The sequence below is a fragment of the Capricornis sumatraensis genome, chromosome 3 (assembly GCF_032405125.1).
Source record: "Capricornis sumatraensis isolate serow.1 chromosome 3, serow.2, whole genome shotgun sequence".
NCBI lineage: Eukaryota > Metazoa > Chordata > Mammalia > Artiodactyla > Bovidae > Capricornis > Capricornis sumatraensis.
In genome coordinates this window covers 28,525,224-28,552,002 of record NC_091071.1, presented here as the reverse complement: position 1 = coordinate 28,552,002, position 26,779 = coordinate 28,525,224, and the positions used below count along the sequence as shown (strand labels likewise).

Below are 26,779 nucleotides of genomic sequence, written 5' to 3'. Positions count from 1 at the left end.
GTCAGAAGCACAGTTGTGGTTTTATTAAACAGGCATGGGACTTTTGACATTAATCAAACTGGAAACCAAACTGGCTCTAGCCCAAGTTCTGGGACAGGAGAGAAAGCAAACACAAGGGTTGCCGCTTCGACACTTGGCCTCAGCTCCCTTCTGCAAAGAACTGAATGAGGCTGTTGATGAGCAAAAAGGAGTTTTATTTCCTCGTGCAAAAACATTTCAAGTCAGGCTAGTCAGTCACATTCAGGTGAATAGTTCCCACACAAGAAATTGGGATAGAAGAGGTACTTAATGTTGTACTCTGTTCGGGCTAAGCAGTAAGCAAACTCCTGGTCACACTTGCATATGAGTTCTTGGCATTTGTCCTCCGTTGGTTCTGGAAGAAGTGGAGAAACTGAAGTTAGAACAGGGATTTGCAGACCTGAAGATAAACACAAGGGAAGCTAATAAAGCTGGAAACAGGAAGGGTCATAAACTGCATCCGGGAACACTGACAGTTCACCGCAGTGATCCCCCTCATCAGGACAACTCCCAAGGAAGGTGATATTCAGCCCATTTTACAGAAAACAAAGTTGAAGTCACCAGGGTAATATTTTCAGAGGAAAAGTCCAAAGTCCGTACACCCTTTTATAAAGCTGCTCTTCTGTATCAGTATTACACTATTGCACTTGAGGATCCAGTTAGACAAGCAGTAGGTGCCTGGGAACCATCCAGGCTTTTTTTTTTTTTTTTTTGGAGCCCTGCTCTGTGTGAACTTTCTGAGCGAAGTCCTCATTTAAAAGGGGGCACTATCCACTGTGTGGGTTTATTATGAAGTCTGGGTGAGAAAGCATATATAAAGTGCCAGGCAGGGGCTTGGCCCTAGGCATGCACACCATCAATGTTGGTTCCACCTGCACTTCCCTACCTTTTCTCTCCAAGTCTCTTTCAGATGCTCCTTCAAGAAAACAGCTTGTTCCCACAGCCAACATAACAGTGGTGAAAAGCTGAACGACTTCCCACTGAAATCTGGAACAAGACAAGGATGCCCATTCTCACCATTCCTATTCAGCATAGTAGTGGAAGTCCTAGCCATAGCAATCAGATAAGGAAAAGAAATAAAGGGAATCCAAATTGGAAGAGAAAAGGTAAAATTGTCATTATATGCAGATGACATGATACCATATAAAAAAACAGCTTGTTTTAGGTAACAATTGTACATTCCATCTCTCCCTTCCTCTTGGGCCTACGTTATACAGAGATGCAAAGGCTGCCACCCAAAGATAAATCTCCTACCTTGGGAATTTTGCTGCTACAGAAGCAATCCTTTGGGTTGGAAAGATTTTGTGATCTCCAAGTTGTATCCATTAATCTAGAAGCTATAACAGCTCTGGATACGTGGCCTGCCTTTGACTGTGAGTTTTTAATTATTCACAAAATAATTGTGGTGGAGGTGGGTGGGGGTGGGGCAGGGGCCACCCACTATTAAATCCTTCCAAATTTCTTCCAGAGGCACAGCAAAGCATGAGCTTGGAGATAGCCAGCTCAGCCATGGATATAGTTCCTTTGGACACATCACTTCATCCTTCCCAGGCTGCTTCCACAGGGTCCACATGAGGATACTAAAAGTACCTACTTCTAAGGGCTGTTGGGAGAATGCAAAGAGATGGAAGTCAGTAAAATGTAGGGCAAACAGCAGGTGCTTATGAGCTGTAGCTGACCTCCTTAAACTGCCAGCTAATCTTAAAAATCTCTTAAAATGTACAGGTTCCTTAGAGATCCTAGCAAGATGAAGCATGAGAGTCAGAAAATTCAGCTTCTGTCTCAGGGCAACACTCAGAGTGCTTGGCAGCACCTGGCGTGATGAACAGGGGCAGGCTTGGGAGATGTCAAGCAGGAGGCAGGGGGCCTGAGACCCTCTGACCCTGTAATGAGCTGAGTTGATTAAAGGTGTTTATCAGCATGACTGCACACGGGGTTTCCCAAACTCAGGCCCATGGCAGCTTCAAGATGATAGCTTTATGTGTGCTAGTCTCTCAGTCTTGTCTGACCCTTTTGTGACCCCATGGACTGTAGCCCACCAGGCTCCTCTATCCATGAGATTTTCCATGCAAGAATCCTGGAGTGAGTTGCCATTTCCTTCTCCAGGGGATCTTCCCAACCCAAGGTAATAATATTCATGTCTCTTGCATCGCAGGCAGATTCTTTACCACTGAGCCACCAGGGATATCTTTAAATCCCCTTTATTTTTAATAGTAAGTCAATTATTAAATAAATTATTATTTAATTATATTAAATAGTATTAAATTGCATTAAATAAATCGTCACTGCCATAAATGGAAAACCAAAATCTTATACCACAAATATATAAAACTGATTAAAAAAAGCCAGTGAAGATAAAGTTCTAATATCAAAGTCTAGTTAAATGCTGTTACCCACCTGAAGGCTATGAGCCCCCAGAATGGAGTGTCTTAGTTTTAAAAAAGGGAGATTAGCAAGTGGAAGAGAGGTTCACCCTCTCTAGCAGTCAGACCATCATGCAATCGATACTTCCTCCTTGCCTAACTGGAAGAATTAACAAAGGACTGAAAGGGAAAATCCTTCTCACCTAAATTCATTTATTAAGCTTCTCACACTCTGGGAAACTATTGAGAGAGAAGGCAAAACACAAACACCTCCAACTCCAAAAGCCTGTGTTTAAACACTCTGCCTTGGGGATTCACTGGCGGTCCAGGGGTTAGGACTCCAAACTTTCACTGCCATGGGCGTAGATTGGATCCCTGGTCAGGAGACTAATGTCCCAAGCCATGCTGCAAGGCCAAAAAAACAAAACGAAATTTTAAAAACAGAGCAAAAGATCGCCTTGGTTATAATTCAGTAAATGGTAACAGAAAAAGTGGAGAGGACGGAAGCCTGAGTTAACTGTGCAGTTATGTGAAGGGCTGGCTCTGTGGTCCCCATCTCACCCAGTCCTCCCAGGGCAGAGCCACTGGCACTGGAGGCATGCAGGGCCCTCTGAGGCTCCTGGGCAAAAGGCCTTTGTGTCCCTCACTTCTTTGATTATAGGAAACAGCCTTTCTTCAGCCTCCATGAGTTCTCCATGAGTTCCTCCAACTCCTTTCCTGAGTTCCAATAGGCAGAGTCAGTTCAGTTCAGTTCAGTCGCTCAGTCGTGTCCGACTCTTTGCGACCCCATGAATCGCAGCACCCCAGGCCTCCCTGTCCATCACCATCTCCCGGAGTTCACTCAGACTCACGTCCCTCGAGTCGGTGATGCCATCCAGCCATCTCATCCTCTGTCGTCCCCTTCTCCTCCTGCCCCCAATCCCTCCCAGCATCAGAGTCTTTTCCAATGAGTCAGCTCTTCGCATGAGGTGGCCAAAGTGCTGGAGTTAGCTTTAGCATCATTCCTTCCAAGGAACACCCAGGACTGATCTCCTTTAGAATGGATTGGTTGGATCTCCTTGCAGTCCAAGGGACTCTCAAGAGTCTTCTCCAACACCACAGTTCAAAAGCATCAATTCTTCAGCGCTCAGCTTTCTTCACAGTCGTCATTCTAGGAATCAGCGAACTAAAATGGACTGGAATGGGCGAATTTAACTCAGATGAACATTATATCTATTACTGCGGGCAGGAATTCTTTAGAAGAAATGGAATAGCCATCATGGTCAACAAAAGAGTCCAAAATGCAGTACCTGGAGGCAGAGTCAAGCAGTTGTTAACTAGGGAAGGGAGAGGATAGGAGACCAAGGGGAAACAGTCAAGAGCAGCTCTGGGGCAAGGTCCTGTTTTCCTATTAACAGGTCTACACAAGAATGTCTTTGGGATATTTTGCAGATACTGAAAGGCTTCCAGGTGGGAGGAGTTACCAGTAGTATGCTGCCCATAAGCGCATAGACCTCAGGCTAATTGGACTTGAAGGTTGATGATGTTGATTCCCACTTACCTCACCACCAACCCACCAGAACGTCCTCAAGCTGATCACTCCCTCTTTGGACAATTACTATAAAACTTCTCACTATCTTCCCAAGTGGGTTTTGAGGGCATAAGCCTGCTCTGTCCCCCACTTGGCCTGACAAAGCAAAAAACCTATCCTTTTCTACTTTGCCCAAAATTCTGCCTCCAAGGTTTGATTCAGCACTGGTGTACAGAGAAGCTGAGCTTTCGGCATCAGCACCCCAACCTTACAGAAGAAAAATCCAGAGAAGGGGTATAGGGACTGATCCCCACTTCAGCTCTGCCTGATCCCAGCCCTCCTGGCTTGTCTGCCAGAAGGGAACAGACTGTCAACTCAGGGGACTCATCTGCCCTTATAAATCCAAGTTTTAAGACAGGATTTTAAAACCAATCAATAAATCTGTCTGCACCAGGTCTTAGTTGCAACATGTGGAATCTAGTTTTCTGACAAGGAATCGAACTCTCGAAGGCGGGAGGAGAAGAGGACGACAGAGGATGAGATGGTTGGATGGCATCTGCTTGGCAGAGACCAGGGATGTTACTAAACATCTGCAATGCCCAGGATGGCTCCCACACCAGAGATCCAGCCTCCAGTGTCCATAGTGTCAAGATGGAGACACTCTGCCGCAGGTGATTGTCAGACTTTAAAAGAATGAGGCTGGGGCTTCTCCAGTGGCTCAGTGGTAAAGACTCCATCTGCCAATGCAGGAAACATGGGTTTGATCCCTGGTCGGAGAAGATCCCACAAGCCATGCAGCAATTAAGCCCGTGAGCCATAACTATTGAGCCCGAGCTCTAGCGCCCGAGAGCCACGGCTACTGAGCCCACGCACCCTAGAGCCCATGGTCCGCAATAAAAGAAGGCACAGCACTGAGAAGCCTGCACACCGCAACTAGAGAAAGCCCATACACGGCCAAAAATAAGTAAATAAAATAAATATATATTTAAGAATGAGGCCAATCTAGACGTTCCAAGATGTCCAAGACACAATATTAAGTGGAAAAAAAAACAAAAAACGTGATGTATATAATGTGATCCGATTTTTGTTCTTTTTTTAAAGAAAATTATTTTATGTATTTCTGGCTGTGCTGGGTCTTTGTTGCTGTGAGTGGATTTTGGTTGTGACAAGCAGGGGCCACTCTCGAGTTGCAGTGGGCAGGCTTCTGAGTGCGGTGCCTTCTGTTGCGACTCTCGGGCTCCAGAGCACAGGCTTGATAGTTGTGGCACCTGGGTTTAGCTGCTCCAGGGCATATGGGATCTTCCCGGACCAGGGATCGAACCTGCATCCTCTGCATTGCAGGCAGATTCTTAACCACTGGACCACCAGGGAAGTCCTGATATTTGTTCTTGTTTGTCTGTTTACACATGCATAAATCTGGAGAACAACATGCCAAGCAACAGAAGCTAGTTAACGCTGGTGGATGGAGCCTAACTTCTTACATCACAATGATTCAGGGATGTTTTGATTTTCCACAACAAACGTGGAATAGGTTTGAATCCGAAAAGGCGTGTGCATGGATGGACAGACAGATGGATGGACAGATGGACAGATAGATAAAACTAATATGTAAAAATTGGTAAATGAACCAGCTAGTACCAGAGCCAGCACTGTTACCGGTAAAATTTCCACGGGCCATACCCTTGGAACATGACCTGGTGGGCTAGGGACTTCTAAGGAAAGAGCCATTGAAGCTCCAAGGTTGCACTGTTCCCGCAGAGTTGGCCAAAGGACAGCTGTCTAAAGACAGGGGGACTGACACAAACACTCCAGCCATTTCCCCTTCCCTCCCCATCCATGGGAGTCCCCTGGCTCCACCTTCCGCTACCTCCACTGATGTCATCTGTCCAAGGCACTTCTCACCCAGATCCCTGCAACAGCCTCACAGGGGGGCCTAGCTGCCACCCTTGTTCCCTCCAGCTATATTCCTTGCAGCAACCAGAGTGGAAGGTTCCCTGGAGAAGGCAATGGCTACCCATTCCAATATTCTTATCTGGAGAATTCCATGGACAGAGGAGCCTGGCAGGCTGTAGTCCATGAGGTCGCAAAGAGTCGGACATGACTGAGCAGCTGACACTTTCATTTTTCACTTTCATGCATAATACTTCATTGATGTCTTTTCCAACAAGCACTTATAAAAGCAATTGGCATGAACACTATTTCCTGCTCCCTTTTTCGACCACAGAGCCTTGCTCCTCTGTTTTGCCCATCAGGGAGCCTGACACAGAATAGATTCTCAATAATGGTTGTTGGGAGAATATAGAGAAAACATATATCATTTCCAATTCTTGTACAAACCCAGCACCAGAGTTTTGTTACTCCCATTTTACAGAAAAGGAGAGGGATTCAGTAACTTGTCCAAGGCCACAGATCTGGGAAAGAGTATACCAGGATTTCAGCCCAGCATCTCCTGACCCAGTGTCTGTCCCTCCGCTATGCTCCTCATGTCTCCCTGAGTAAGAAAATCCTTTGAAAAACAAGGCTTGGTCTCACTATTCTATGGCCTCAGAAGCCCAACAGATTCATGTTATTCAAGAATAATAAAAAACTGAAAAGGAAACCTAGCTCCCAAGGGTTAAGTTTAAAATAAAGGCCTGCCGGTAAATATTATTATATGCTTAATATTTTTAAAAAATATATTTGCCAAGCCCATAAATGGAAAATGGGCCACACCTGTAATTAAGCAAACAGCTAAGTTCAGAATATCTCCAAACAGAATAAGAGAATATTTTTAGCCAAAAAATGCATAATAGATATTTTGGTTCTCTTCATTCAGTTCAGGGAAAGCAGTTCTGTAAATAGGCACAGCCCCACTAGCTGACACACTAATAAGTATTTCACAAATATCATTTTTATATGGTTGTGTGTGTGTGTGTGTGTGTGTGTGTGTGTGCTCAAGCACTCAGTTGTGTCCGACTCTTTGTGACTTCATGGACTATAGCCCACCAGGCTCCTCTGTCCATGGGATTCTCCAGGCAAGAATACTGGAGTGGATTGCCATTCCCTTCTCCAGGGGATCTTCCCCACCGAGCGATCAATCCCACATCTCTTGCATCTCCTGCATCGGCAGGCGGGTTCTTTACCATTTGTGCCACCTGGGAAGCCCTTTCACATGGTTAGGGGCAGCAGAACATGCAGGTTGAAGGGAGAAGGGAAAGATCTTTAACATATTTTCCACTCAAGGTCCACTTCTCTCCACTCACAATGGAAGGGGGCAGTGTGCGGACAGAGAATATGCCCAGAAGTGGGCTTATCATCACCAGGTTAAGCAAGTCACTTCTTTCCCTGGGCTTCAGTTCCCTGCAGCTCTAAGTGAGATGGTTGGATGAGATGATGTCTGGGACATTTTCAGTCCTCGATTGACTGAATCAAGGACTCCGTATTAATGTCTCCATATTAATTCAGCTTTTCTCTGTGCCAACTCTTAACGTAGACTAAGAAGACACGGCTAAGAGTCTGTGCGTATCTAAGAATATCTTTCTATGTAACCTTTAGTATAGCCTCCTTGCCTCTAGAGCAGACCAAGTCTGCAGAAGCTGGAGTTTCAGTGAAGAATCACACCACACCCTCAGTTCTCTCAGGTGGAGGCAGTGGGGATCAGAGAGAAGTTCAGATAAGAACGAGGGATGGAGGAGAGAGGAGGGAAGAAAGTAGCAGCCTCCATCCAATCTGGATATCACATTATAAACCCTTTTTTTTCATCTTTGCAACATCCATCTTCCAGGTAAGAAAACAGGCTCAGAGATGACACCAATCTAAGGGCCAAGTGATTTTCAACAAAAGTACCAAGACAATTTAATGGGGACAAAAGAGTCTCTTCAACAAATGGTGCTGGAACAACTGAATATCCATATGCCAAAGAATAAATGTGGACTCCTACCACTTACCATAGACAAAAACCAACTCAAAACAGATCAATGACCTAAAGTTAAGAGTTCAGTGAAAAAATATATATAACTGAGTCACGTCACTGTTCAGCAGAAATTAACACAACATTGTAAATCAATACTACTTCAAGAAAATTTAAAAAAATAAAAGAGTTCAAACTATAACACTGTTTGAAGAATATAGGGGTAATCTTCATGACCTTGGATCTGGTGACAAATTCTTAGATAGGATACCAGAAATGCAATCAACAGAAGACAAAATTGGGACTTCCCTAGTGGTGCAGTGGTTAAGAATCTGCCTTCCAAAGCAGGGAGGTGAGCGTGATCCCTGACTGGAGGACTAAGATCCTACATGCTGCAGAGCAACTAAGCCTGCACACCCCAATTAGAGAGACCACGCACTCTGGAGCCCTAACACCACGACGGCTGAGCCTGGGCATTCTGGAGCCCACACACCCCAACTGGAGAAGCCCATGTGCCATAACGGAGACCAGTGCAGCCCCAAAATAAAAAAGACAGAAGTGATAAATCAGGCTTTAGCAAAATTAAACCTTTTGTAAACCAAAGACATTATCAAGAAAAAAAGGCAACAGAATGGTCAGAAATCTTTTGCAAATCACATATATGATAGAGTCCGGTATCCAGAACAAGAAACTCTCACAATTCAACAATAGGACAAACTACTCAATGAGCAGAAGACTTGAATAGATATTTCTCCAAAGAAGATGGAAAAATGACCAACCAGCACATGAAAATATGTTCAACATCATTAGTCATGAGAAAAAGGCAAATCAAAATCACAATGAGATACACTAATTATCTCCACTAAATAATAAATAAAAAAGAAAAATAGCAAATGTTGGCAAGGCTGTGGAGAAATACCCTATACATTGCTAATGAGAAATGTAAAACAGTGCAGCTCCTATAGCAAAAAATTGGTGTGAAAGTGTTAGTCACTCACTCATGTCTGAATCTTTGTGACCCTATGGACGCACCAGGCTCCTCTGTCCATGGAATTCTCCAGGCAAGAATATTGGAGTAGGTAGCCACTCTTTTCTCCAGTGGATCTTCCTGACCAAAGGATCAAACCCAGATCTCCTGCATTGCAGGCAGATTCTTTACCATCTGAGCCACCAGGGAAGGGTTCCTCAAAAAGTAAAATGGAATTACTAGACAATGCAACAATTCCACTCCTATGTATATACCCCCAAAGAAATCAAGACATGTATTCAAACAAATATTTGTTCACAAATGTTCACAGCAGCACTATTCCCAGTAGTTAGAAGGTGGAAATACAACAGGAAGAAAAGGAGCAGGGCACAACTTGTGGAAGAATGACACAGCCCAAGAACACACCATAAACCGATTAGAATCAAATGGGACCCAGATGGCAGACAAGACTAGACCTTAACCCTCAATCAGCAAGTGAAATGACACACCCAGAGGTACCACGAGAGTTCCAAGGCACTGTCAAAAGACCAAGGAGTGGACACTGGACCAAATCCTGGAAATCTCCACCTCTTCCCAAAAATAGCTGGAATAATCCTCCCACTCATTAGCATGTGAAATTACCCAGCCTATAAAAACCAACCACACCACATTTCGCGGCCACACTCACCCTCTGTGATGGCATACACTCTGTCTGTGGAGTGTGCTTCTCTCTGAATCTGAATAAATCCACTGCTCACCTATCACTTTGTCTCTCACTGAGTTCTTTCTGCAATGAGATATCAAGAACCTGAGCTTCATTAGGTCCTGAAACCAGGTACCATGGGTTTTGGCTGGGTTTGAGTTCCAGCCATGTGAGCTCAGTTGGTAAAGAATTCACCTGCAATGCAGGAGATCCTGGTTTGATTCCTGGGTCGGGAAGATCCCCCGGAGAAGGGATAAGGCTACTCACTCCAGTATTCTTGGGCTTCCGTTGTGGCTCAGCTGGTAAAGAATCCACCTGCAATGTGGGAGACCTGGGTTTGATCCCTGGGTTGGGAAGATCCCTTGGAGAAGGGAATGGCTATTCTGGCCTGGAGAATTCCATGGCCTGTCCATGGGGTTGCAAAGAGTTGGACACAACTGAGCAACTTTCACTTCACTTCACTTCATGTGGGTTCAAGTCCCAAACTGGGTTTTGGCTGGGTTCAAGTCCCAGTCTGAGGTAAACAGTTTCAGAAACAATACAATGTCCTACAATGAATGAATGGATACGCAAAATGTAGTATATACATACCTACTGGCAAGTCACTTCAGTCGTGTCCAACTCTGTGTAACCCCATAGAAGGCAGCCCACCAGGCTCCCCTGTCCCTGGGATTCTCCAGGCAAGAGCACTGGAGTGGGTTGCCATTTCCTTCTCCAATGCATGAAAGTGAAAAGTGAAAGTGAAGTCACTCAGTCGTGTCCGACTCTTAGCGACCCCATGGACTGTAGCCTTCCAGGCTCCTCTGTCTATAGGATTTTCCAGGCAAGAGTACTGGAGTGGGGTGCCATTGCCTTCTCTGATACATACCTACAATGGAATATTATTCAGTCATAAAAAGGAATGAAGTTCAGACACATGCTACAACATGAATGAACCTTGAAAACATGAGGCTAAGTGAAAGAAGTCAGACACAAAAGGCTTATTATATGACATCATTTATAGGAAATATCTAGAATAGGTAAATCCATAGAGATCGAAAGCAAATTGGTGGTTGCCAGATGCTGGAAAGAGGAGGAATAGAAACTGAGCACTTGATAGGTGTGTGATTTTGGGGGGATGTTGATGAAAATGTTTTGCGAACCCCTGGTGGTCCAATGGTTAACAATCTGCCTGCCAATTGCAGGGGACACATTACTGGTCCAGGAAGATGCCACATGTCATGGAGCAACAAAGCCCGAGTCAAACAGCTACTGAGCCCACATGGCCTAGAGCCCTGCTTCACAACAAGAAAACCCACTGCAAGGAGAAGCCTGTTCACCACAGCTGGAGAGTAGCCCCCACTTGCTGTAACTAGAGAAAGCGCGCACACGTCAGAGAAGACCCCGCACACGTCAGAGAAGACCCCGCACATCCAAAAATAAAAATAAAATGTTTTGGAAATAGAGGTTATGGTTGGAGGACATTGTGAATGCATTACATATCACTGAAAGGTACACTTTAAAATGGTTAATTTTATGTTATGCTCAGTTAAGAGTAAAAAGAAAAAAAAAGAGTTATGGAGCCTGTTGTCTGTGTGTTTCATTTCAGCTTCTCAGATAACTTGGAATCTCACTGCCCAAATCCCAGCCTTATCTACACAGTGCCTGTACAATTATTCACATCCTGTTTCTTCCCTTGATTCGGCTTTTTAAATTTATGTGAACAGAAACTGTAAATGGAAAACACCATCCATCAGAAGATAATCCTAAAAACAAATACTTCATTCCTTTTCTTACTGGTTTCTTTTGAAAACCAGTAAGATTGCCCTGAGGGACAAAATATTTTAAACCACAAGTTTATTTTTCTTTCAGCTTTATAGGTAGCTAGTCATGTAAAATGTACAGTTGTATCAGGTTATGTTACAATTATCCTCATTAAATACATGCTGCTTGTGGTTAAAGAGAAGTAATAGATAAACAGATAGATGATAGATGGATAGATATGAAGGATTATTTAAAGCCTGAATTAAATTTAAGAATAGAACAGTTTTTGAATAACGTTATAAGCCAGAAATCTACTCTCTCTGTTCAAAAGGATCAGGGAGGGTCCCACAGATGTTTTAGCTAGATTAAAACTGACTTTCTCCTGATTTCACAAAATTAGAAGGATTAAAAGAAAACTGAGAGAGAAATCACTTTCTCTTGGGGGCATTCAGGGTTACTCAGAACTGTGTTCATGTCCTTCCCTAAATCCTGGGCTCCATGAAACTGTGCCTGGTCTTGCTCATCGGAGGTTCTGTGTTGGGTCATTTCTTCAACAGACCATTAACGACACCTATTAGGCATGAAATGCCATGACACTGTCACTTCACCCTCACCACAGGCCAGCTGGATTTCCACTCCCAGTTTACCAGTGAGCAAACTGAGGCCCCAGGAAATCAGGGCTTAGTGACATAACAGAATCTGAATCACAGACCAAGCTGTCAGCTACAGGCCGGGGTCTGCAAACTCAGACATCCCCTGGGGCCGGCAGTGCTAACACAAAGGGGATTCTTTAGACGCAGGCATACTCTTCATTCTGCTAAATAAATGGGCTCGCTCACCACTCTCATTTCTCTCAAATCATTCAGCCTTTGGACCTCCCTTCTGTTTTCCTAGGTTTGACAGAAAAATTCCTTTTTCTTAACAAAATCAACAGCACAGGAGAAATGAACTATGGTAATTGACCCTTGGCCTCAATGTTGGAGAGACAATAGGGCATGGTGGAGACTGGGGCAGATGGGAGAATGGCCCCACCTACAGTGGGAAGCCCCTCTATGTTCCAGCCAATGGCTGTTGCTGGGTGTTATGTTGGGAACTCACCACACTTGACAGTCTGATTGACACAATTCCAGGAGTAGGGCTGCAACTTGGGACTGCAGCCGGAGTTCTCGGCATGTGTATAGCAGCAGTCGTGTGCATGACAGCACCTGTGGGTAGCAGACGGACAGACCAAGCGGTAAGTAAGGGCAAGGGTGGTCCCTTGGCCATCCTCCTGTGCCATAACTTCAGGAGAATGAGGACCCACAGGGGAGAGCATCTTCTGGTCCAGGCTTTGTCCCTGAGAATCCCCGTCCTGGGAATTAATTCCACTGACCCCAGTGTGTCTTGCCCTACCTCTGTCTCTCCGCCATGCTCAAGTCTGGCCCTTGCCTGCCTCAGTCTCTGAGCCTCTGAGCTCCAGCCATGCTGGTCTCTTCCAGCCATACCCTCCCTGCCTCCTGACTTTGCCCCTAATCTGCCTCTGCCTGGGAGAAATTCCTGCCCACTCTTCCTGCCAAGCACCAGCCTCCAACCCCAGGATGGGGGAAGCAGACAAATCTGCAGCTGCAGTGGGCATGGCAAGAAACACTAGGATGCAGGTGACAGGATTCTGGGAGCCAGAGGGGATGCCAGGTCCAGCTAGGCTTCAGAGAAGACTTCCAAGAGGGGTGATGCCTGGGGGAGCTACGTCTGGAAAGATGTGCAGGAACCAGCCAACCAGAGTGTGGGAGGAAGGGCAGGGCCCACGGCAGGAGCCTTGGAGGCACGAGGCTGGATAGAGACCTGTCAGTGACAACTATATCCTCCAAGACCTGGAAGAGACAGTCAACATTTTGCCCCCTAACCACTCTGGGAATGGATGAGTGGCTGTGGGACCCGGTCTGTAAAATAGGGATCCCCATCGGACAGCCATGGCTGTGGTGGCAAATGAGAGGTCGTGGAAGGTCTAAGCCCACAGTCTGGCACAGAACAGGTCCTTCTCACCCAGCAGCAGAAGGCAGTGATCAGGGGCGTGAATCCAGCCAGGCCGCCTGGGCTCAAATCCCAGTCCCCACCCCTCACTCTGTATGTGGCTCTAGACAAGTTGATCTCTCTGGGCCTCAGTTTCCTTATCTCTGAAATGGGGCTGTTGTGAGAACTCAAAGGGGCTCTCAGGACAGTTTTGGTGCATAATAAGTCTGGGTCATTTCATACAGTGATGTATGATTTTTTTTCAGCTAAAGTAATCACCCTGCCAGACTGGGGGCCAGCTGGCACCAAGGTCTGGCCTCATGGGCATGTTGCCCAGGAGACCCTTTGCCTGCAAGGAGCACCATTTGCTGGGGGCTTCGTATCTAAACCCAACCTCAGTTTGGGTATTTCCTCATAAGCCTTAACCACCCCAGGGGGTGGGGACCTTAAGCCCCCAGCATGCACTCACCAGTCTATGGCATCCTGGGGCTGGCCATGGCCCCCCAGACCACAAAAGCAGCCATATTTCACGTAGACCAAGGCAGGGCGAGGGCCAACACAGTCAATAGTCCCGGCCAGTCCTATGAGCCCACGTCGGTGCACATGTGACCTCTGGGGAGCTGGGGGTGGAGGAGGGAGACAAAAGTTAGAGGCTGCAGGTGGGGGCTGTCCTGGCCTGGGGACAGGCACTAGCCTGAAAAGTGTCTGGATGACTTCTTGTTGTTCAGTCCCTCAGTCGTGTCCGACTCTTTGCAACCGCGTGGACTGCAGCACACCAGGCTTCCCTGTCCTTCACTGTCTCCTGGAGCTCTTTCAAACTCATGTTCATTGAGTCAATGATGCTATCCAAACATCTCATCCTCTGGATGACTATCTCAGGGTTGAGTCCTGCTTCTCCTTCTTCCTAGCTGTGTGACCTTGGACCACTCAATCTCTCTGTGCCTTGGTTTCCTCATCTTAAAAGAGAGGAATAAGGGGACCTCACTCCCCAGAATGGAATGAGATCATGCATGTAAATTACCAGCACACAGTGAGCTCTAACTACTATTATCAATATCTTCAAGGCAACCGTGAAGGAAAAACCAGGTCACAGAGCCACGGCATCTGAAAAAAAATCATACCTCTAGGCCCTTGCACTGGCTGGTCCCTCTTCCTGGAATGCCCTCGTTCTCAATCCTTTGCCCATGTCAACTTCAGACACAGTCGGATTGTGGGTTATGTGTCTAATGTCTGTCTAGTTGCCTGTCCTGGGCACTGGACATCAGAGATGAACCAAACAGGTTCCCTGCCATCCTCTACAGGGACCTCCCCCACCCCCTCACCACTGCCTTCCAGATTCTTTGCATCACCTCTTATTTTCACTGCCAGGGCACAGCTTCCTGCCACACAGGGAGGCCCTGTGACCCCATCCCAGCCATTTCTCTGGATCCTCATGTTGCTGTGGTCCATAGCAAAACACAGTTGGTGCAACTGGAACCCCTGCATCTCACATGGGAGAAAGAGGAGGCTCAGATGGGAAGCATGACCCCTACAGTCATGGGGCTGGGGAGGGGGGCCCTTCTGACTCCCAATCCAGTGGTTCCTCCTCACCCAATAGCAGCAGGAGAGGGAGGCCTGGGGTGACAGAGGTAAGGGGCATCGAGGAGTCCATTGCTCGTGGTCAGGGGTGGTCAAACCCACTGCGACTGGGCATCAGAGAATCCCAGAGCCACTCCTCCTTCTGGTGAGGTCCAAGAGTCCACTCTGGTGTTTGGTCAGAAATCACAATCAGGGACTTCCCTGGAGGTCTAGTGGTTAAGACACTGTGCTTCCACTGCAGGGGCAGGGGTTCAGTCACTGGTCAGGGAACTAAGATCTCACATGCTGCACACAGTCAACACGTAGAAAACACACACACACAATCAGCCACAGCGCTGAGAAGCTATCACTTGAACTTCACCTGGCACCAGGCACCGTGTTCCCCAATCCACAGGCAACATCTGTTGTCAATCTCTTTGTCTTATGGGCTGCTAGTCTCCCATTTAGAAGAAGGCAATGGCACCCACTCCAGTACTCTTGCTTGGAAAATCCCATGGACCGAGGAGCCTGGTAGGCTGCGGTCCATGGGGTCGCTAAGAGTCAGACACGACTGAGCGACTTCACTTTCACGCATTGGCGAAGGAAATGGCAACCCACTCCAGTGTTCTTGCCTGGAGAATCCTGGGGACGGGGGAGACTGGTGGGTTGCCGTCTATGGGGTTGCACAGGGTCGGACACGACTGAAGTGACTTAGCAGTAGCAGTAGCAGTCTCCCATTTACAGGTGGAGAGATTGAGGCTAGGAGAGGCAAAAGGACCCATCCTAGGTCCCAGAGTGGGTGAACTGCTGAACAGAAACTTGTTCCCATGTTGGCCTGACCCCTGGGAGCCCACTCTCCACCCACGGCTCCAGGACTGAGAATCCAGAGATTTGCGGATTCCCTTTCACATTTGTAAAATCTAAAGCAAGATTTTATCATGCTGACTCTTCTTTGAAGAATCCAGGCCAAAATTCAAATTCAATGTTTGTTGTTGTTGGGTTGTTGTTGTTGGTGTTGTTGTTTGGTTTTGTTTGGCCGCAAGGCGCAGCATGTGGGATCTTAGTTCCCTGACCAGGAAATGAACCAGATCCACTGCAGTGGAAACTCAGAGTCTTTCTTATCACTGGGAAGCCAGGGAGTCCCCTCAATCTTCTTTTTTCTCAGTGGAAAAAGGAGCATATTCATCTAGGGGATTAGAGATAAACTAAATAGAAACAAAATGTAACAATGAGTCTAGAGTTAAAAGCTTTGCCCTCCTCTCTGGATGACCAGCCCTCACCCTCACAGGACTTGCCCAGGTGCCCATATCTCTGCCTGAAACCTCCCCAGGCTCCCAACCCCCTCCAGGTAAAGCTCAGGGTCCCCACTGAGCCAGAGGCCCTGCAAAAGCCCACCCTCTCCCCGCTCTGGTGCCCTCTCTCAACATGGACCCCACATGGACCCCACTCATCATTTCCTATTCCTCCAATTAAACTTCCCGTCACACTGTCACATACACCCGTGTAACAGATGCCCTGACCCCATTCTCACTTAGCTCACTCATCACCTCCTTCTAGAATCTGCCTCCCTGCCACGTGACCACAGGGGCCCTCGTCACCCTGTGCTACTCTCTGCTCACGGCAATGACCCTCCAGTCTGGACAGACCTCTGCCCTAGGAGCCCCACATCCCCTGGCATGAGTGGGCTTTCAGAAAAGGTCCCTTGACCCCTGGATCCACCAAGCCCCATGGAACACTTCCAGTCTAAGCACATCTGGGGACTTCCCGGTGGTCCAGAGGTTATGATTTTGTGCTCTCACTGCAGGGGGCATGGTCTGATTCCCTGGCTGGGGACTTAAGAATCTGCCAGAAACAAATAAAAACTTAAAAAAAATAACAAGCACATCTGAAAAGACCCCCGTTCCAAACCCATACCCCAAAGCTGTCCCCAGAGGTCCCCCTACCCTGACTCAACCCCAGCTCTGGCGTCTCAGGGTCCAGGGCTCAGCCTTAGGGAGAACCCGAGCATGGGTGGATGCCCAGCGCTGGGTTTGTAAGCAAGGCAAACACTCCCTCTATGCCAACTTAGGTGGGGCAGGTCATTCTGGGGGCTGTTTGCTCTGTCTGCCCACAACAGCCTCTACTGGGAGTGCCAAGGCTGCCCAGGCTTCCTATGGGCCTGAAGGTGTGCATATGTGTGTGTGCATGTGTGTGCTCATGTGATTCTGTGTGTGTGTGTGTGCTCATATGGGGCTGTCTCAGTATCCCTGAGTGCGTGTGTGTGTTCCCCTCTGCGTGTCTTTGCCTGTGTCTGTGTGTGAGCCTGAGGAGGACATGGCAACCCACTCCACTATTGTTGCCTGGAGAATCCCATGGACAGAAGAGCCTGGCAGGCTACGGTCCTTGGAGTCACAAAGAGTCAGACACGACTGAAGTGACTGAGCATGCAGCATGTGTGTGAGGCCATCCGTGAGCCCAACACCTGTGTGCCCAGATGTTGCTGGTGGTGTTCTATGCCTGTGTGTCTCCGAGCTTCTGATGACCACATATTTCCCTGTGGTATCCATGTAAATGGGAGGTTGCCGAGGGGACCTCTCCAAGGGTCATGTCCAGGAGTGGTGAGAAGGAGACATCACCTTCTTCTCTGGCTCCAGGTAGGGTTTGGCCCCTTCTCCCCCTGTTCCTTCCAACCTCTGGTGTCTCCCTGGTGGTCCCACTGCAGACCCCAGGGACAGGCGGAGAGAAGGGTGGGTTCACAGGATCCCAAGTCAGGTGATGAGGAGATCTGATCACTGGAGAGGGTGACAGAGGGGATGTTTGGGGAGGACACAGAGCCCCCCTGGAGAAGGTTTCAGGGTCCCTGGAAGGGGTAAATGAGGCAGGGGCTTTTGGGGAAGTGGTGGAGGTGGGGAGGGGGCGACACACAGGACGTCCAGGAAGCCGGAAGCAATGTGCAGGTGGGCTCCACAAAGGAGAGCCGGGGACTGTAGGGCTCCTGGGTCCCCTGGAAGGGCTGGGGAGTTGGGGTTCTTGCGGATGGGTAGGGAGGCAGGGTTCCAGGAATCCCGGGGAGGACTGAAGGAGTCCCAGGAAGCCCTGGGTCCTCGGATGGGGGCTCGTCCCTTCACTCACCTGCTCTGAGCCCGGGTCCAGATCCCTGGAGCAGCAGCAGAAACAGCCCTACCATCGGGCACAAAGGCAGCGGAGCCATCGGACCCGTCGGCGGGAGGCAAGTGTGGAGCGGTGCGGCGGGCCAGTGCAGTCACCCGGCCGGGGCCGAACCCCCTCCCCACGCCCCGCCCGGCCCCGCCCGGCGCCGCCCCCGGCCTCCCTCTCGGGAGCGCCCGGGCGGAGCCGCAGGAGCCGCAGGGGCCGCAGGGGCCGCAGGGGCCGGGGGAGGCGCCGGCCCGCCGTCGCGACCTCTGCGTCTTGGTCATGGGATGGGCGCCCGGCTCCAGGGAGAATCCGGCCCGGGCTTAGCGGAGAATTACGGAGGAAAGGCGTTTAGCGCGCGTCGGGTCGCGGAGTCCCTAGGTGCTCGGCTGCTGTTATCATTACCTGCGAGCCCCTCCCCTCCCGGAGCTCACCTGGGCGTCCGACGGGAGGAGACGTAGGGGAAGGGGAGAGACTGGAAGGATCTTAAAAACTTTAGATGTCCCGAAAGCTTGGCCTCCCTGCCCTTGTCCCTTGTTCCTGCAATCCACTACCCACCGCCAGTCGGAAACGGAGAGGAGCCGAGACTTGCTCAAGGTTACAGTGTAGCTTCACGTAAAAAAAGAGAAAACAAAAAAGACCAAGGAACAGCGGTGGGAACGGGGAGCCAGGCTGCAGCTGCGTCTCAGCAAGCCCCCCACCCCCGCTCCCTCCCGTCCTCAGGCTCTTCATCTGGCGGAGGGCATCAAGTCCTCCAAGGGGCCTCGCGAGGCCGAAAGAGGTACACAGTAGGTGCTCCGTGTCCAAAATAGATGGCACACATCTGTTCCCCTTTGTTCCCGGTGATAGCCCTACCCGATTAGTCATGACTGATTCGGAGGGCGGAACCCCTCCCCAAGCCCTCCGAAAAATAGTGGCAACTAAGGTGACCTCGCGTCTCACCTGCTAAGTGTACTAAGGACGTCGGGTGCACGATTTTACTTCAGACCCCCGATGTTCTCATTTTCACAAGAAGAAAGTGAAGCTCAGAGAAGCTAAGAACCGTGAACTTGGGGAGCCCAGGCTCACATTTATTTCTACACGGTGCCAAACCCCTGTCTGCCTCCTTCGAGGAAAACCCGAGCCTCCGGGCATCCACCTGCCATACTCTGAGGTCACTCTCCCCTTGCTTTGAGGAGTGAGCTTCTCAAAGCAAAACCAAAGTCTCTCCTCTTGAACACCAACAGGTATCCAGTTAAGCCTTGTCCAAACAGATTATGGGTTTCAGACTCTCCAAAACATGGGATAAAAAACATTTTCTTTCTTCTGAAGGTCTTCATGGGCAATGGGGAATGAAAATATCCCACATAAATTTAGGGAAAAAGACTTCTGCTTTCAAGGAGGTTCGCAATCAATATGCATGGAGGAAAACTCATTTACCCTGTTAAAAGTGTTAGTCGCTCAGTCGTGTTCAACTCTTTCCTATCATATGGACTGTAGCTCGACAGGCTCCTCTGTCCATGGGACTTCCCAAGCATGAGTACTGGAGTGGGTTGCCATTTCCTCCTCCAGGGATCTTTTGGACCCAGGAATGGAACCTGGGTCTCCTGCATTGCAGGCAGGTTCTTTACCATCTATGCTAGGTCCGTTATAATTAAGAAATTAGGGAATCTGCTTTCAATATTGGAACTTTTGCACCTCAGACTCTACTGCTTTAACTGGTTATCCTCAATATCTGCAAAGCTCATTTTGCAAAACAATTTGTTTACAATTATGTTAAATAACTGGAGTATCGAGACCATCACCAAACACGTAAGTGAGTGTACATCGCTCAGTCTAGTCTGACTCTCTGGAGTAGGTAGCCTTTCCCTTCTCCATGGGATCTTCCCAACCCAGGGATCGAACCCAAGTCTTTACCAGCTGAGCTACAAGGGAAGCCCCATCAGCAAATATACTAAAGACCTACTCTCTCCGTAATTAACATATTTAAAGTAACGTAAATTAAAAGACACTTGCTCCTTGGAAGAAAAGCTATGACCAACTTAGACAGCATACTAAAAACTAAAGACATTACTTTGCCAGCAAAGATCCATCTAGTCAAAACTACGGTTTTTCCAGTGGTCATTTATGGGTGTGAGAGTTGGGCTATAAAGAAAGCTGAGCACCGAAGAAATGATGCTTTTGAACTGTGGTGTTGGAGGAGACTCTTGAGAGTCCCTCGGATTGCAAGGAGATCCAACCAGTCCATCCTAAAGGAAATCAGTCCTGAATATTCATTGGAAGGACTGATGCTGAAGCTGAAACTCCAATACTTTGGCCACCTCATTAGAAGAACTGACTCACTAGAAAAGAACCTAATACTGGGAAATATTGAAGGAAGGAGGAGAAGCCATCACCAACTTGACCAGAATTTGAGTAAGCTCCAGGAGTTGGTGATGGACAGGAAAGCCTGGTGTGCTGCCGTCCATGGGGTTGCAAAGAGTCAGACTCAACTGAGCACCTGAACTGAACTGAAATTACAAGTCTGGTCCAGAGGTGCCTCCACTGAACGTGCTGAGTGAGAGGGAATTTGCCACAACGTGAACGGAGCCACATCATCTCATTTCCTAAGGGTGAGTTAAGCACATTAATTAACAGTGATCTAGAGTTGGCCTCAGGCTTCCCTGGTGGCTCACTGCTAAGCAGGAGACAAGGTTCGATCCCTGGGTCAGGAAGATCCCCTGGAGAAGGAAAGGGCAACCCACTCCAGTATTCTTGCCTGGGAAATCCCATGGACAGAGGAGCCTGGTGGGCTACAGTCCATGGTGTTGCAAAGAGTTGGTCACGATTTAGCAACTAAACAACAGAGTTGGTCTCAGTCTAATCTTCAGGTTTCATCCTCATCTATTGACAAAAAATTGCTGCAAATGTTTGGTGAATAAAATGATTTCTTTAGGTGATGTAAGTGAGTGCTCTTCTATGATTAGAAGATAAAATAGGGGGTATAGCTCAGGGGAAGAGAATTTGACTGCAGAAGATAAAATAACTTTATACATACAGGGGAGTGTGAGTCTGTGTACATGCTCCAACTCGTGAAACCACAAATAACAGACCAGTGAATCCTGATACAGATGAGTACATCCTTTGACCCAGAAACCCATTTCTAGGAATAACACTAAGAAAATAAATTTCTCAGACAAGATTTATACACAAAATGGATCCTTAACAACAAAAATCTAGAAACAGCATAAATATACAACAATTAAAACATTATAAGATTTTCATACATATTCATTCTAATAGAGAGTGTTTTGAAGAATATTTGATGGCCATTTAAAAATACTTTAAAAAGCAGGCATTGGCAGTGTGATCCTATCTTTATCATTACAGATCACACAACAGACAGAGAGCCATATATAAACATGTGTGTGTGCTAACTCGCTCCAGTCGTGTCGGACTCTGTGCAACCCCACGGGCTGTAGCCCACCAAATGGGATTTCCCAGGCGAGAATACTGGAGTGGGTTGCCACTATCCTCTAGGGGATCTTCCCGATTCAGGGAGTGAAACTGTGTCTCCTGCGGCTCCTGCATTGCAGGCCGATTCTTTACTGCTGAGCCTCCGGGGAAGCCCAATACATAAATATATCTGTAGCAGAGACATGACTTTGCCAACTAAGGTCCGTCTAGTCAAGGCTATGGTTTTTCCTGTGGTCATGTATGGATGTGAGAGTTGGACTGTGAAGAAGGCTGAGCACCGAAGAATTGATGCTTTTGTGCTGTGGTGTTGGAGAAGACTCTTGAGAGTCCCTTGGACTGCAAGGAGATCCAACCAATCCATTCTGAAGGAGATCAACCCTGGGATTTCTTTGGAAGGAATGATGCTAAAGCTGAAACTCCAGTACTTTGGCCACCTCATGCGAAGAGTTGACTCATTGGAAAAGACTTTGATGCTGGGAGGGATTGGGGACAGGAGGAGAAGGGGACGACAGAGGATGAGATGGCTGGATGGCATCACAGACTCGATGGACGTGAGAATGAGTGAACTCCAGGAGATGGTGATGGACAGGGAGGCCTGGCGTGCTGCAATTCATGGGGTCGCAGAGTCGGACATGACTGAGCGACTGAACTGAACCGAAAATCTTCCAGTTGGTGGTGGCTTGTTAGTTCTGTATTCTTTAGCAAGATCTCCTGTTGTAAAATAACTTATGCAAATGATTACTATGGTGCCTGGCTATGGTGGGCAGTCAGTCAGTGTGTTTCGCCTAACAACTCCCCCTGAGAGACTTCATACTCAAGATACGTTTTGGGGATTGGGGTGGAGGTCTCTTTCTTCTGTGACTTCTTGCTGCTGTGCGCGGGCATAGTCCTGCCTAGCAGAGCAGAAGTCTCTCTCTACCTAATTTAAATCTAGATATGAAAGAAAGAAAAGAAGGTGAAAGTCACTTTGTCATGTCCAACTCTTTGCAACCAGAATTCTCTAGACCAGAATACTGGAGTGGGTAGCCTTTCCCTTCTCCAGGGGACCTTCCCATCCCAGGGATCGAACCCAGGTCTCCCATGTTGCAGACAGATTCTTTACCAATTGAGCTGGGTCTGAAACCAGCATTCACCCTTCTAATAACAGCCATTTAGTGTGAAACCCTGAAACAAACAGGGGCCAAATAGGGCCCCGGGAAGGAAGGCACAATTTGGGGTGAAGGCTGCAAAGTGTGTGACTTTCTTCTGATTGGTTGGTGCGAGGCAACAGGGCAGTGCTCCAGGAATCTTGCGCTCAGCCTGAAGTTACCATCCTCCACCTGGGTGGGGCTCCAGTTCTGCCAAAGAACTCAAAGATATTGTTATGCATATTCCTTGAGTAGGAAACAGGACCCTACCCTAAGGCTGTACCACCATTTGTCTGTTCAGTTCAGTTCAGTTCAGTCCCACTCTTTCCGACCCCATGGACTGCAGCACGCCATGCCTCCCTGTCCATCATCAACTCCCAGAGTTTGCTCAAACTCACTTGACTGTTCCTCTTCTGATTTTGTATCCCACCCCTTCCCTGATCAGCAACTATTTGAATCTGCCCTTTGGAACTCCGGGAATGTCAAAAAGGCTGAATGAAGTGTGTATCCTACAAACAAGAAATAGAAGACACAAAAAAAAAAAAAAGAAATAGAAGACACAGAAAGACCCCAAAACCCCATAGACTCCTGCTCACTTTAATTCAGGGAACTGGGCAACTGTGGCTCCAGTAACTTCCTGTTGAAATGGGGCATAGTGCTGCCTCGGTTTGAAGAACAGACACTGAACTGAAAGTATTTCTGAGTACCAACTCCTGGACCTGAGTCTTCTATGATTAAAACCTCAATCCCTTGGTCTGTCATTTGGGGGCAACAGGCCCAAGCAGAAGTAGTTGGAAGTGACAACTGGAATCTTAATAGACAAAATAAATCTCAATTATTTTCAGAAGAATAGGCCTGAAACCCACTCTGGACCTGGCACTTTGGGGAGACATATAGTCAAGTAGCCAGTTGTCTGGCTTTATAAAAAGTAAGATTGCAGTTACTTGCTGCCGGCAGACACTGTTTTGAGAATGTCTGGTGGCGTCCAAGTCTGACACAAGTCACAAAACTCAAGTTCTTAGCAATGCAAGGACTAGTCTGAAATTACACCTACATGTGTCACCTGGTTATTTCCTTGGATGTCTGAACCATAGCTACTCATAGGCAGGGATGAGTAGGTACAAACTTGTTATTGTTCAGCAACCCAGTCATGTCTGACTCTTTGTAACCCTGTGGACTGCAGTATGCTAGGCCTCCCTATGCTTCACCATCTCCCAAAGTTTGCCCAAGTTCATGTTCATTGCATCAGCGATGCCATCCAAACATCTCATCCTCTGATGCCTTCTTCTCCTTCTGCCCTCAGTCTTTCCCAGCATCAGGGATTTTTCTGATGAGTCACCTGTTCACATCAGATAACCAAAATACTGGATCAGTTCAGTTCAGTCACTCAGTCATGTCCAACTCTTTGCGACCCCATGAATCGCAGCACGCCAGGCCTCCCTGTCCATCACCAACTCCCGGAGTTCACTCAGACTCACGTCCATCGAGTCTGTTATGCCATCCAGCCATCTCATCCTCGGTCATCCCCTTCTCCTCCTGCCCCTAATCCCTCCCAGCATCACAGTCTTTTCCAACGAGTCAACAGTTCGCATGAGGTGGCCAAAGTACTGGAGTTTCAGCTTTAGCATCATTCCTTCCAAAGAAATCCCAGGGCTGATCTCCTTCAGAATGGATTGGTTGGATCTCCTTGCAGTCCAAGGGACTCTCAAGAGTCTTCTCCAACACCACAGTTCAAAAGCATCAATTCTTCAGCGCTCAGCCATCTTCACAGTCCAACTCTCACATCCATACATGACCACAGGAAAAACCATAGCATTGACTAGACGGACTTTTGTTGGCAAAGTAATGTCTCTGCTTTTGAATATGCTATCTAGGTTGGTCATAACTTTTCTTCCAAGGAGTAAACGTCTTTTAATTTCATGGCTGCAATCACCATCTGCAGTGATTTTGGAGACCCCCAAAATAAAGTCTGACACTGTTTCCACTGTTTCCCCATCTATTTCCCATGAAGTGATGGGACCGGATGCCATGGTCTTTGTTTTCTGAATGTTGAGCTGTAAGCCAACTTTTCACTTTCCTCTTTCACTTTCGTCAAGAGGTTCTTTAGTTCCTCTTCACTTTCTGCCATAAGTGTGGTGTCATCTGCATATCTGAGGTTATTGATGTTTCTCCTGGCAATGTTGATTCCAGCTTGTGTTTCTTCCAGCCCAGAGTTTCTCATGATGTACTCTGCATAGAAGTTAAATAAGCAGGGTGACAATATACAGCCTTGATGTACTCCTTTTCCTATCTGGAACCAGTCTGTTGTTCCATGTCCAGTTCTAACTTGCTTCCTGACCTGCATACAGATTTCTCAAGAGGCAGGTCAGGTGGTCTGGTATTCCCATCTCTTTCAGAATTTTCCACAGTTTCTTGTGATCCACACAGTCAAAGGCTTTGACATAGTCAAGAAAGCAGAAATAGATGTTTTTCTGGAACTCTCTTGCTTTTTCCATGATCCAGCGCATGTTGGCAATTTGATCTCTGGTTCCTCTGCCTTTTCTAAAACCAGCTTGAACATCAGGAAGTTCACGGTTCACGTATTGCTGAAGCCTGGCTTGGAGAATTTTGAGCATTACTTTACTAGCATGTGAGATGAGTGTAATTTTGTGGTAGTTTGAGCATTCTTTGGCATTGCCTTTGGGATTGGAATGAAAACTGACCTTTTCCAGTCCTGTGGCCACTGCTGAGTTTTCCAAATTTGCTGGCATCTTGAGTGCAACACTTTCATAGCATCATCTTTCAGGATTTGAAATAGCTCAACTGGAATGCCATCACCTCCACTAGCTTTGTTCATAGTGATGCTTTCTAAGGCCCACTTGACTTCACATTCCAGGATGTCTGGCTCTAGATGAGTGATCACACCATCGTGATTATCTGGGTTGTGAAGATCTTTTTTGTACAGTTCTTCCATGTATTCTTGCCACCTCTTCTTAATATCTTCTGCTTCTGGTAGGTCCATACCATTTCTGTCCTTTATCGAGCCCATCCTTGCATGAAATTCTCCCTTGGTATCTCTAATTTTCTTGAAGAGATCTCTAGTCTTTCTCATTCTGTTCTTTTCCTCTATTTCTTTGCATTGATCACTGAAGAAGGCTTTCTTATCTCTCCTTGCTATTCTTTGGAACTCTGCATTCAGATGCTTGTATCTTTCCTTTTCTCCTTTGCTTTTGCCTCTCTTCTTTTCACAGCTATTTGTAAGGCCTCCCCAGACAGCCATTTTGCTTTTTTGCATTTCTTTTCCATGGGGATGGTCTTGATCCCTGTCTCCTGTACAGTGTCACAAACCTCATTCCATAGTTCATCAGGCACTCTATCTATCAGATCTAGGCCCTTAAATCTATTTCTCACTTCCACTGTATAATCATAAGGGATTTGATTTAGGTCATACCTGAATGGTCTAGCGGTTTTCCCTACTTTCTTCAATTTGAGTCTGAATTTGGCAATAAGGAGTTCATGATCTGAGCCACAGTCAGCTCCTGGTCTTGTTTTTGTTGACTGTATAGAGCTTCTCCATCTTTGGCTGCAAAGAATATAATCAATCTGATTTCAGTGTTGACCATCTGGTGATGTCCATGTGTAGAGTCTTCTCTTGTGTTGTGGGAAGAGGGTGTCTGCTATGACCAGTGCATTTTCTTGGCAAAACTCTATTAGTCTTTGCCCTGCTTCGTTCTGCATTCCAAGGCCAAATTTGCCTGTTACTCCAGGTGTTTCTTGACTTCCTACTTTTGCATTCCAGTCCCCTATAATGAAAAGGACATCTTTTTTGGGTGTTAGTTCTAAAAGGTCTTGTAGGTCTTCATAGAACCGTTCAACTTCAGCTTCTTCAGCATTACTGGTTGGGGCATAGACTTGGATAACTGTGATATTGAATGGTTTGCCTTGGAGATGAACAGAGATCATTCTGTCGTTTTTCAGATTGCATCCATGTACTGCATTTCGGACTCTTTTGTTGACCGTAATGGTTACTCCATTTCTTCTGAGGGCTTCCTGCCCGCAGTAGTAGATATAAGCGTCATCCGAGTTAAATTCACCCATTCCAGTCCATTTTAGTTCGCTGATTCCTAGTCGACGTTCACTCTTGCCATCTCTTGTTTGACCACTTCCTATTTGCCTTGATTCATGGACCTGACGTTCCAGGTTCCTATGCAATATTGCTCTTTACAGCATCGGACCTTGCTTCTATCACTAGTCACATCCACAGCTGGGTATGTTTTTTTGCTTTGGCTTCATCCCTTCATTCTTTCTAGAGTTATTTCTCCACTGATCTCCAGTAGCGTGTTGGGCACCTACGGACCTGGGGAGTT

General features: G+C 47.3%; 1 protein-coding gene across 1 annotated transcript; it reads right to left on the bottom strand.

Moving 5' to 3' along the window:
- Nucleotides 1-230: 230 nt before the first annotated feature.
- Nucleotides 231-18,155, bottom strand: LOC138076177 (group 10 secretory phospholipase A2-like). The gene is made up of 4 exons (XM_068968396.1): nt 17,903-18,155; nt 13,652-13,802; nt 12,292-12,398; nt 231-373 (listed from the first exon to the last, which is right to left on the bottom strand). Exons 1-4 carry the CDS (start codon nt 18,153-18,155, stop codon nt 231-233), a joined length of 654 nt encoding a protein of 217 aa, XP_068824497.1.
- Nucleotides 18,156-26,779: the final 8,624 nt, after the last annotated feature.